Source organism: Diprion similis, chromosome 6 (assembly GCF_021155765.1).
Source record: "Diprion similis isolate iyDipSimi1 chromosome 6, iyDipSimi1.1, whole genome shotgun sequence".
Taxonomy (NCBI): domain Eukaryota; kingdom Metazoa; phylum Arthropoda; class Insecta; order Hymenoptera; family Diprionidae; genus Diprion; species Diprion similis.
In genome coordinates this window covers 23,704,297-23,714,335 of record NC_060110.1, presented here as the reverse complement: position 1 = coordinate 23,714,335, position 10,039 = coordinate 23,704,297, and the positions used below count along the sequence as shown (strand labels likewise).

The window sequence follows — 10,039 nt, the reverse complement described above, 5'->3', positions numbered from 1 at the left end:
AACTCACTGCTATAATGGGAGAACGATAAATGATCCGCACAAATCAGCGTTGACATGCTACTATTGACATACAGTAAATCTGAGACCATGTTTTCAAGGGAAAATATATATGTATAAATGTATATTTTATTTTTTATGCATATAATGAAACAGTAATAAATTATTTCTTATCTAATTATGTATATATATAACGTATAATATATTCAGCTACTTCTAAATTAAAATTTTACCAACGCGTGGCCTATTCGTGTATGCATATCCAATTTCCATTACAATCCAGACACGGTAGTTTGTAGAGAGTAAAATGAAGAAATTAAATTATTAATTACGAAAATAATGATTACACTAATCAGCTTTCAACACCAGGAATTACAGAATTTAAATTGCAATGAAGCTGTTCAAGTTTAGAAACTAATTCAGTTAAAAAAGAGGTGATAATAATAACAGTAATAATAATCAGATCCTTGCATGTATTCCGACAATGTCTTTGAATCTCTTTCTATTCTGTATCTCTCTTTGCCAACTCCGATTTCCAAAATTCATACTTTGTCATTGAATTTTCACTTTGCGCGATCCCGCGTGTAATCCATGTGAAGAATGCAATACACGCGAATTGCAACTTATAAGAAATATATCACCAATTATTGCATTTGGCTGGAGAGCATTTTAGGAATCTTGTGAAATTTTGAGGACTCGACAGAAATGATGCTGTTAAATTTTTTCTCCTATAATTCAGTTTAAATTAGCTAGCTGAGCCTTAGCGTCGGTCAACGGAACGTACATGACCTGCATTAATTTTTTCGTCGTTATAGATCCGTCGGGATTTTTGTCGACTTGAAGGAAGTCCTGGTACCGTTGAAATCCTTGGATTGCGACAACGGGGCATAGAAGACGACCGCCGGGCGCCAACTGACTTACTAACTGCGGCGAGTGAAAGATATCTGATATGCGTAATTATTTCAAACTCAACACTCAAACTCATTCATTTCGCTACAGTAGATGTGCGAATTTAATCCTATCCATACACATAATTATATGCATACACAACCGTTTTCAAGCAGCGTTTGGCTTATTACAGGTATACACGAGAAGATCAAACTGATTAAGCCACAGCGTCGTGATAAGATCTTTATATCAACAAATTGCGCACCTGTAGCGAAAAGAAAGCGTGCCGAAAAAAAAAATATGAGATTAAAGTGAAGAATAAAGAACGAAATCGCCTTTTCTTCCACAGGGGATTGAAATCCCAAAACTTGAATCTCTGTAATTTTATTTTCTTCCCAATTCATTGGACTAGGTCAAATAATTAAATTGAAATTTGCGAAAGTCAACTCACGGCTTCAGGCAGAGAATCAGCCGCGGCCCCAACGTGAATTGCATCGTAAGGACCGTCCGCTTCATGTCCGAGTCTGCCATCCCCGACTGTAAGGTTAAAACGATGTGTGTGTGTGTGTGTGTGTGCAGAAAAAAAGAAACACTTGTAACAATTAGATATGTAGATAAAAATCTCGAATACATATTAAAAAAAAAAAAAGTGTAAAATATGCGAAAAATTGTATGAATCTTAATGACAGAATTGGTAAAGACGATTGGAATTTAGAAAAAATTTATTTCTTTTTTTTCGATAGTACCAACAAACTTGATTCGCCCATCCTGCACTAAGTCGGGCCTGTCTAGTTCAACGTTTTTCCTCGAGCTTTCCACCAACTCGGGGATGTGCTCGAGGCCGACGACGAGTCCTCCGGGCCCCATCATGTGAGCCATGCAAGCGGTAAGGTAGCCACTTCCGCTGCCTACGTCCAGGGCGTGGGCGCCTTCCCGCGACAATTGTTCCGCCATCATCGTCAGGGCGTAAGCGTGCTATGACGAAAATCAAATTTCAAGCGTGAAGATTGTGGCTATTATATTCGCATGTAACGTTTCCTTCTGTTCCCCCAATTAAATACGTCAGATTCAGAATTTGAGTATGAATAGGACACAGAAGCGAAAGAGAACTTTAACGATTTAAATTTGTCTTTTTTGTATGAATTAATTAATTAAGTTTCAGGGAACTAATTCAGATTTTCTGCCGTTAAGAGGTGCAAAGTTGAGCTTTTCGCGGGAAATTTTTGCAGCTTCGCTAATTATTGATTGTCTGTATTTTTTAAACTTAACTCAACATCTCCGTGGCAAACAAAAAAAATCGTTAATTCCGTACTAAGTCGATGGTACAAGCATAATTTATAATTGCGTATCTAATTAAATACACTGATAAGATGGAAAATTACCAATAAATTACAAGCAAATTGTATTCTCAATGTAGATACAAGAGACGCTATGTATGAAGAGATAATAGGGTTAAGAAGATACCCCCATTTCATGTTCGACGACGACCACCATCAATCGATTAACTCTTGCAATTTGCATTTGCCGATCTTTGACATTCTAGCTGTTGCCCTGCCGCGATATAACTATCACAGATTTGTTTTAGGAAATTTAACAGCCGGGTGTTACATTGATGTTTCTGGGAAAAGTGAGACATTGTTGATTCGGAATTGAAAAAGAAATACAACCGATCGGCTATGCGCAACTCTCCGTCACAACAAGCGTGACACTTACAATCAGTGGAGAGAAGACTGAAGTCAGATGTTGATTTTGTAAGATAGGATCGTGCAAAATGTATAAAGAATGTAAATAAAAATATAGCCAGTTATGCGAAACCATTGTCACGATCTTATCTTATTTTTCAAGATTTCTGTGTCATGAAATATAGATAATCAATAATCATTGACTTAAATATTCCCTCTAGTTTTTACGTCAGAGCCGATGCAAAATGCAACGAAAATGCTCTTCTCTATAAGGTGTTCAAAAAATTTCCGCCATTCTCTCGTGATTTAAAAATCATTTCAAATCATTCTGTGCTTTGTAAAAGAAATTTGAATGTCTGTGTAACGAGAAATACGTGATCATTACAATGCTAAAATATTTATGTAAAACATTTACCATGTGGGGTGCACTTATGGTGACATTGTAGCCAATTTTTCTTGGCTTATCCAAGTAAGGGTCAGGCTCGTGGCAGTATTTCCCTCTGTCAATTGCCAGCATAGCGTCTTCTGCTTTGTCCGATCCAATTATTCCGGCGCCTATAACGTAATTACCCAATTTACGCGTGATATACATATACCTACGTCTAATAATACGCGTACCTAATATATACTGTATATATTATGATTAGTTATAACACTAATGTATAGTCTGAAATGGTCGAGGATTGCATAATAAAGTCGGAAATTGGTGTACGCGGTGTAATGATGTGGACATTTCTTCAATTCACTAACTCACTTTTCAGCTTAGCGACCATCTCTTGGTTCGTTACTCCGTTGCAGTGCCATGCCATTCTCTTCTATTCCTCCACTATCTCGAGGAGCAGCGTATCTATTCAGCAATAAAATACATGCAAGAAAATCAAGGGTACTGACAAGATAGAAAACGGTAATCCGAGCGAATGAAACAGCGGCGAAGAGTGCATCGCGATCTTAAAAAGGCACGTCCAAACATTCGGAGAATGATCCGTGACTGTGAATGTAAAGCCGCGCGACACGTGGAGGTCTCCAAGTGTCTGATCCACGGCTAAATGTCAGCTTTCTCACTGTACAAGGTACGGTCAGCAAAGGTCTCTGTAGTATTGATTTCGTACGTTGGATTCCCAGGTTTTGTTGGGTTCAGTCGATTCACGGTCGCGACTCTATCTGGGTGCCTCTGGGTGCGTTCTGGAATCTGCAGGACCCTAGGTCGTGAGAGATTCCACAGCCACCGTGACCCACTTCGCTAGCTTGACCCAGTCCTTCTCCCGAAGGAACCTGTCAGTGGGAAAAGGGAGACAACCGGAAGGACTTGGGCTGAGGGTTGGTTCCGAGCTTCCCGAATGTGATAAACGTGGTGGCAGAGTAGCCTGGTTTATACAAAATACGCTGAGAAGGTAACGGCAATTAAAACTGACGTTTTTAGTGCCATGACAAAAGTCATTCGAATGTTCTGTGGTTCGATTAAATTTCTATGAAGTGATATGGGTACTTGAATATGGTGTGATGTGTGTCTCTCTCTCTCTCATCTTCTTCTTTCAATAGTGGATTGCATTTCAAAGTTGACTGTATAATTTGAAATGAACTCGGCACGACGTATTTGGTTTTTTGATTTTATCTCGTTAGACGTTTTATTTGATTAAATGACTTGAATCGAGGTGTGAGGACTATTCTTGTACCGTTTGAAATAGACCACATTAAAAAATACTTGACGTTAGATACGCGATGAGTTCATCCACCGTGGCTGGTGTTATATTCTGGTTAGAAATAGGGGGCAAATTACTAGATTGTTGGCACAAAATAGATGATTGCAGCTTGTGAGGGAGATGGGGAGGGGGGTTATTTGACGTCGGCGTCAAGTTCACGGTGAAATATCTTACACACCGAGGCTTCATAAAGCTCACGACGGAACTGTATTTTTGCACCGCGTGGCAAAATTTATGAACCGTTGCAATTCTCTAATTGTCAACGAGTCCTGTAAATTAATCGTGTGTCGTTTAAGTCTGGAGTTGTTATATCTCGAGACGTGTAATATATACGATCCGACTATCATCATTATTCGCTGATAATAAAACTGTACCTGTACAACAGAGATGCGAGCAATGATTCTTCCAATTTATTTTCGTCTCGTCTTCTCGTCTTTGCACAATTTTTTTCCACCATTTACTTGAACGTTGATCACTTTAAATATGAAATTACGTGGGTAATGCATAAATCAAGAGAGAAAGAAGAAACTGATGGATTAGTTGATGCACGTGAAGAGTGTCTGGTCTACTGACGAGTTATGAAAGAAATGAAAGAATCTTATAGGTCTCTGTTTCCACTATACGATGAACGATTTTTCAGAATGTTTGGACCGAAAATCCAGCGTCATCCCAAAGCCTCAACGGGCAGGAGAATTGTCATGGATTTTAATGGAGAAATCATGGGTAAGCCGAGTCCTGATATATCTACCGAGTTTGGAGAAGCAATAATTGCTGAGATTTAATTTTTTCAGACATTACATTCTTCGGTGGGTGGAGGAAAATTCTTGGGGTTCAGACGACCTTGAAAAACGTTGAGTGACTGTAGCCAGAGCAAATGTTAAAAATCAGCGATGCGGCGTCGGCAGGGCAGCCTCTTTTGCCGCATCGCGAAATTAAATGCTATAAGGTGCAACTGTGTCGGTTTCTCGGACTGGAGGACTGGCGTCAGGGAGGAAGATAAGCAACGGCAGGCAAGATAAAGCTCTCCTGCTCTTACAGCAGCCGCAAGCTCCTCCCTGCAGTTTCCGAAGCTACGGATTTACTATAAATTCAGTTGAGCAGATCTCGCTACGGTCAGACGATAGGTTTGCAGCTTCTGCTGCACTGTCAGGACCGCTGTGACTGACTGCTTGTACCACCACGTTGTCGTTAACAACACTTATGGTCACGTGCTGTGAACATTTGGTTGAAACACAACCATCCGACATGGATAAAGAAAAGTGCACCCCCGTTCGGGAATCGGGAAAATATCAACAAATCATCGCTGCTGTGACAAGTGTGTATATAATAACAAATATAAACGTTCAGAGGGATTTTTTTTACTCTGGGATAATATACTGATTGCTTTTAAATATAGATATAAATTTTGTGCATCGAAATGATTGAATTAAATGTAACTTTGGAGTTCAACTTGCAAGGGTTGAAAATTAGTTTTTTGAGTTACTCGTGCCTTTGATGAATTTACTTGTGTTCAAAATGTTTATCGAAGTATCACATTGAAATTCGCGTGCGATGGATGGGGGTGAAATTATTTAATCAATCTACAGTTTAACTTTGAGTTTGACTTGAAGTTCGTGAAGACTTATAGAATAGATCGTGATAAAAAAAAAATCCATTATCTCAGTCCGAATTATTAATAAATGGTTCATCTAAAAAATAGATGGTCCAAATTAGAATATCCTGCATCATATACCTTTCATTCTTCATGCCAATTCTGTGTTTTTAGAAATGGATAACGTATCATGACTGTCGATCTTTGAACACAAACACATCAGCTATGATGATATTAATTAGTATAGCTTCATTCTTCAATCGTTGACATCTTAATGAACTTTCTCTTCTTACGTACGAATTACTCAAGGAGTCCACAATACCGAATCAATGGAAAAGGCATTGGACTCAAAGCTGCAAGGTTTTCTAAAAACTTCGGAATTTAAGAAAAGGTTTCAAATGACTTACGACTGATACTCTATACTAACTTTGCATGACTTTAAGCTACTTCCCGTGACTTGAGAATGGACTGAAAGGACTTTTGCCAGGACACTGTCACCCCTCGGATTCCCTACCCTAAATGAATAATCGACCGTTTTCTCTTCTGAAGGAAATTTTGTTTCAAACTTCCAGTCAACCTGGCCGCTTTCGCATACGGAACAATGGCGGGCTGGACATCACCTATGACACCCCAACTCCAGAGTGAAAATCCTCCGGTTGGAATTGAGCCGATGTCGGATGAGGGTGCTTCGTGGCTTGGAGGCTCCCTCTGCGTTGGAGGTCTTCTGGGTACTCCGCTCTTTGGCATGATGGCAGAAAAATTCGGGCGTAAGACTGCCGGTTACTTGCTAGCGATGCCCTACGGAATTTGCTGGCTCGTCACGATATTCGCCCAGGATCAGAGCTACCTCTTCGTGGCTCGTTTCTTCGCCGGAATCGGTGGCGCCGGAAGTATTTTGGTGGTTCCTCTCTACGTCGGGGAAATCGCGAGCAGCGACATCCGTGGGATGCTTGGTAGTCTGCTAGTCTTCTTCATCAACCTTGGTATCCTCCTCACATACGTTCTGGGGACTCTCCTGTCCTTCCGTGTGTTCGCCATTTGTGCCTCAGTTATCCCCGTGGTTTACCTCGGGGCGTTTATATTCATGCCCGAATCGCCGACGTACCTCGTTCGTTGTGACCGGATGTCAGAGGCCGGAAGGTAGGTCGGGTAGATTCAAACTTTCCATCATGCTTTCAAAAGATCAAGGATTAATTTCACCTGGAGAATTGTTCGACAATATTTATTGTGACTTGCTTTTGTTATTATCAAAAGTCTCGAGACGCTTGCGATAGTTTCGTTTCAAAATGGCCAATTTTTTTGAGTCGTTGTACGAAGTCTCGATTGTCGAGCAAGACTTGCGGGTATTGTTTCATATCGGTTCGATTAATTGAAAGACAAATTACATCCGACCACACAATAATCTCGGTTCTAAGTATTCCCGACCGACATTTTTATCGGAGATTACAGCAGAGCGTAGTGAGTGTAATAAATCAGAGTTCTCAACGTCTCGGTGAATGGATAGAGTATAAGAGGCCGAGGAGATAAATTGAGCAGGAAGATTTTTGTCTTCTATTTATAGTACGCTTTGTATTCTGATTGGTCTATTGACACATGTCGCCATTAGTAAACAAAGGAATGTTGATTTACGGCAAACGTGCTACACGAATAGATTTATGCTTGTTGACAGATCTTTGCTGTGGCTTCGAGGTGGCGACCGACAAGTGGTGGACAAGGAGCTCGTATTTCTGACCTCAATGACCAAGGAGTCGATCGCGTCACAGCAGAAGGTCGGCTTCAAGGACTTGTTCAAAACCCGACGAACAATCAAGGGTGTGATGATCGCGTTCGGCCTCCTTGGCGGGCAACAACTCTGCGGAATATTTGCCATAGTAAGGAACCTGAAGGGTCGGCATCATCGTCTGGCTTCCTAAATATAACGACGTCCGCATCATCCTCAGCATCATCATCGTCGATTCATTCATACTGCGTGGGATTCAAAGCACACGAGTAATAACGATTGTTTATCGTCATTTCAGGTGAGTTACTCGGCGACGATATTCAAGGCTGCAGGCAGTTCGTTGTCCCCTGACACGGCCGCCATCATTGTTGGAGCCATTCAAGTATTTGGCTCGAACATGTCGACCGCGTTGATGGAACGTGCTGGAAGAAGACTGTTGATTCTGATATCTTGCGCCGGTATGTCCGTCTGCCTCTGCACCCTCGGCTTCTTTTCCTATCTCCAAAACCACGGCTACGAGGTAACGGCCTTCTGCTGGATTCCCGTCACCGCGTTGTCGGCTTACGTTATAGTCTACTCCCTGGGCATGGGTCCAGTGCCTTTTGTCATCGCCTCGGAAGTCTTCAGCCCAGAGATTGCCGGGCTGGCCAATTCCGTCTCCATGGAGTTTTTATGGATACTGGCCTTCCTGGTTTTGAAATTTTTCCCGACCATTTCTGCTCTCGTCGGTATTTACGGGTGCTTCTTTATCTTCGGCGGGTTCACCGCCCTCACCTTCGTCTTCACGTGGATTTTCGTCCCGGAAACCAAGGGCCGGTCTCTCGACTCAATTCTTCAAGAACTTGACGGAAACTCGAAACGCAAGGACCGTGCGAAATACATCACGACCGAAAGTTCAAATAAAACGGGGGCAAGTTCGACCCCACCAACTCAGGTATAGCTTATAAAAGATTTGTTTATAGAGCGATATTGTGGTTTTCGCGTTTTTACGTAGGTGAGTGATCAAGTCTAGGCAGCTTTGTGCTGTTACGATTTCGCAGTCGTGCCTTTTGAAATAAGCGTCAGAAAAAGTTAAATTTCGCAGAAAGATTCGGTAAACCAGAGTTTAGAATAGCTCGGTAGATTTCTAGTAAAAAAAAAAAAAAACATTGCATATATTTTCATTAGCTATTTGGATGTGTGACGTAGTGTATGAGGAGAGAAAACTCTAACGTGATAAGTACTAGTTATTTTTTGAAAAATTTTACACAAATATCGAATGTCGAATTGTACGTTATATAGGAGTATTCAAATTCTACAACGACGTCAGCTTTTGTTACCAAGCGAATATTGTGAAGTAGAAACAATTCCAAATTTAGTTCAATATTCAGTTGAAACAAAGCAATTCAGTTCAATATTCAGTTGAAACAAAGGAATTCGGTTCAACATTGAGTTGAAACAAAGGATAATCGTTATTAAGGGACCAGGAAACATGAGAATTATGGAATATTTTCGGGCCTCGGTGTTAGGCTAGCGAGCTTTTGAAATAGCATAATTTTAACTTAAATGCGGAGCCCCAGTTTAAACTTACGTTTGAAAAACTGCCACGGGCTTCGCGCCAAGCAGCTAGATGTCAGTTATCAGCAGGTGAAAAGTCGTTTAATCGAGTCGTTCCACTTCGAAAATACACGCGTATGTCTGCGTTGTTCGAACCCTCTGTTCTCGGATGATCGACTCGTGTGATGATTTTTTGAATTTTAGTTGAGAGAAAAATTAATATTAAAAGTAAAAGTTTAGAAGGATGAGAATTGTTGGGGTACAAACAATTGCGAAGGCTTTATAGGTCAACAATTCTCAATGTAGCCGCGAGTGAGGCGCCACCGTTGGCGAATCGGTGACGTCGTGTTCTTCGACGCCATTTTCGAACACGACGCGGGTATTTTTGAATACACATATCAACGCTGCGTAACAAATAAGATCGATTAATAAAGTTTGTAAATAACAATTTCACCCTGAGTTATCAGCTGTTGCTATTACAGCGGATATTGTATTGAACATATCGTTAGCTTAAGGAACACGTTGTATCATAAATTATGAATATGTAAAATAATTACTATATTATACAGATATGAATATAGCTTAGGACAGAGTATTTTTGTTGTAAATTTTATTTATAAGTATTTATTTATAACTTATGGATATTCATTGTTCTATTAAAATATATAATATGTTTTAGTTTACAATTCGCTAAGCACGTTTATCTCACTCTCCCATGTGTCTAATTGTTGTGTTTTTCGCGTGTAAACCACCACTATGATCAAGTGCGAATGAAAATTGCAAAATATAATATTAGATTGATTATTTGCGTTCAGATGGTGAAAATAAATAATATTTTACGGCAGAAAAATTATTCCCAAAATTAAGAGATGTCGGTATTTTTTTTATTAATTTATTTTATTTTTTATGGAAAAACGGAAGTAAA

At 40.2% G+C, this 10,039-nt stretch overlaps 2 protein-coding genes across 2 annotated transcripts; one reads left to right on the top strand and one right to left on the bottom strand.

The window, feature by feature from the left end:
- Positions 1-568: 568 nt before the first annotated feature.
- LOC124407458 (protein-L-isoaspartate(D-aspartate) O-methyltransferase-like) lies at positions 569-9,515 on the bottom strand. The gene is made up of 6 exons (XM_046883593.1): positions 9,149-9,515; positions 3,322-3,414; positions 2,983-3,122; positions 1,632-1,860; positions 1,337-1,422; positions 569-921 (listed from the first exon to the last, which is right to left on the bottom strand). Exons 2-6 carry the CDS (start codon positions 3,374-3,376, stop codon positions 733-735), a joined length of 699 nt encoding a protein of 232 aa, XP_046739549.1. The 5' UTR covers positions 3,377-3,414; positions 9,149-9,515; the 3' UTR covers positions 569-732.
- LOC124407454 (facilitated trehalose transporter Tret1-like) lies at positions 4,994-8,952 on the top strand. Its single transcript, XM_046883583.1, has 4 exons — positions 4,994-5,582; positions 6,431-6,998; positions 7,528-7,729; positions 7,877-8,952. The coding sequence occupies exons 1-4, from the start codon at positions 5,468-5,470 to the stop codon at positions 8,516-8,518; spliced, it is 1,527 nt and encodes a 508-aa protein (XP_046739539.1). The 5' UTR covers positions 4,994-5,467; the 3' UTR covers positions 8,519-8,952.
- Positions 9,516-10,039: the final 524 nt, after the last annotated feature.

Bases quoted from the DNA above. Each gene is read 5' to 3' on its own strand.
- LOC124407458 (XM_046883593.1), bottom strand. From the start codon at position 3,376: ATGGCATGGCACTGCAACGGAGTAACGAACCAAGAGATGGTCGCTAAG. The intron at 1,423-1,631 runs GTACTATCGAAA...TTAACCTTACAG, and splicing joins TGGGCGAATCAAGTTTGTTG to TCGGGGATGGCAGACTCGGA. The intron at 922-1,336 runs GTGAGTTGACTT...CACTCGCCGCAG, and splicing joins CTGATTCTCTGCCTGAAGCC to TTAGTAAGTCAGTTGGCGCC.
- LOC124407454 (XM_046883583.1), top strand. From the start codon at position 5,468: ATGGTCACGTGCTGTGAACATTTGGTTGAAACACAACCATCCGACATG. The intron at 5,583-6,430 runs GTGTGTATATAA...TCAAACTTCCAG, and splicing joins AATCATCGCTGCTGTGACAA to TCAACCTGGCCGCTTTCGCA. The intron at 7,730-7,876 runs GTAAGGAACCTG...TCGTCATTTCAG, and splicing joins TCTGCGGAATATTTGCCATA to GTGAGTTACTCGGCGACGAT.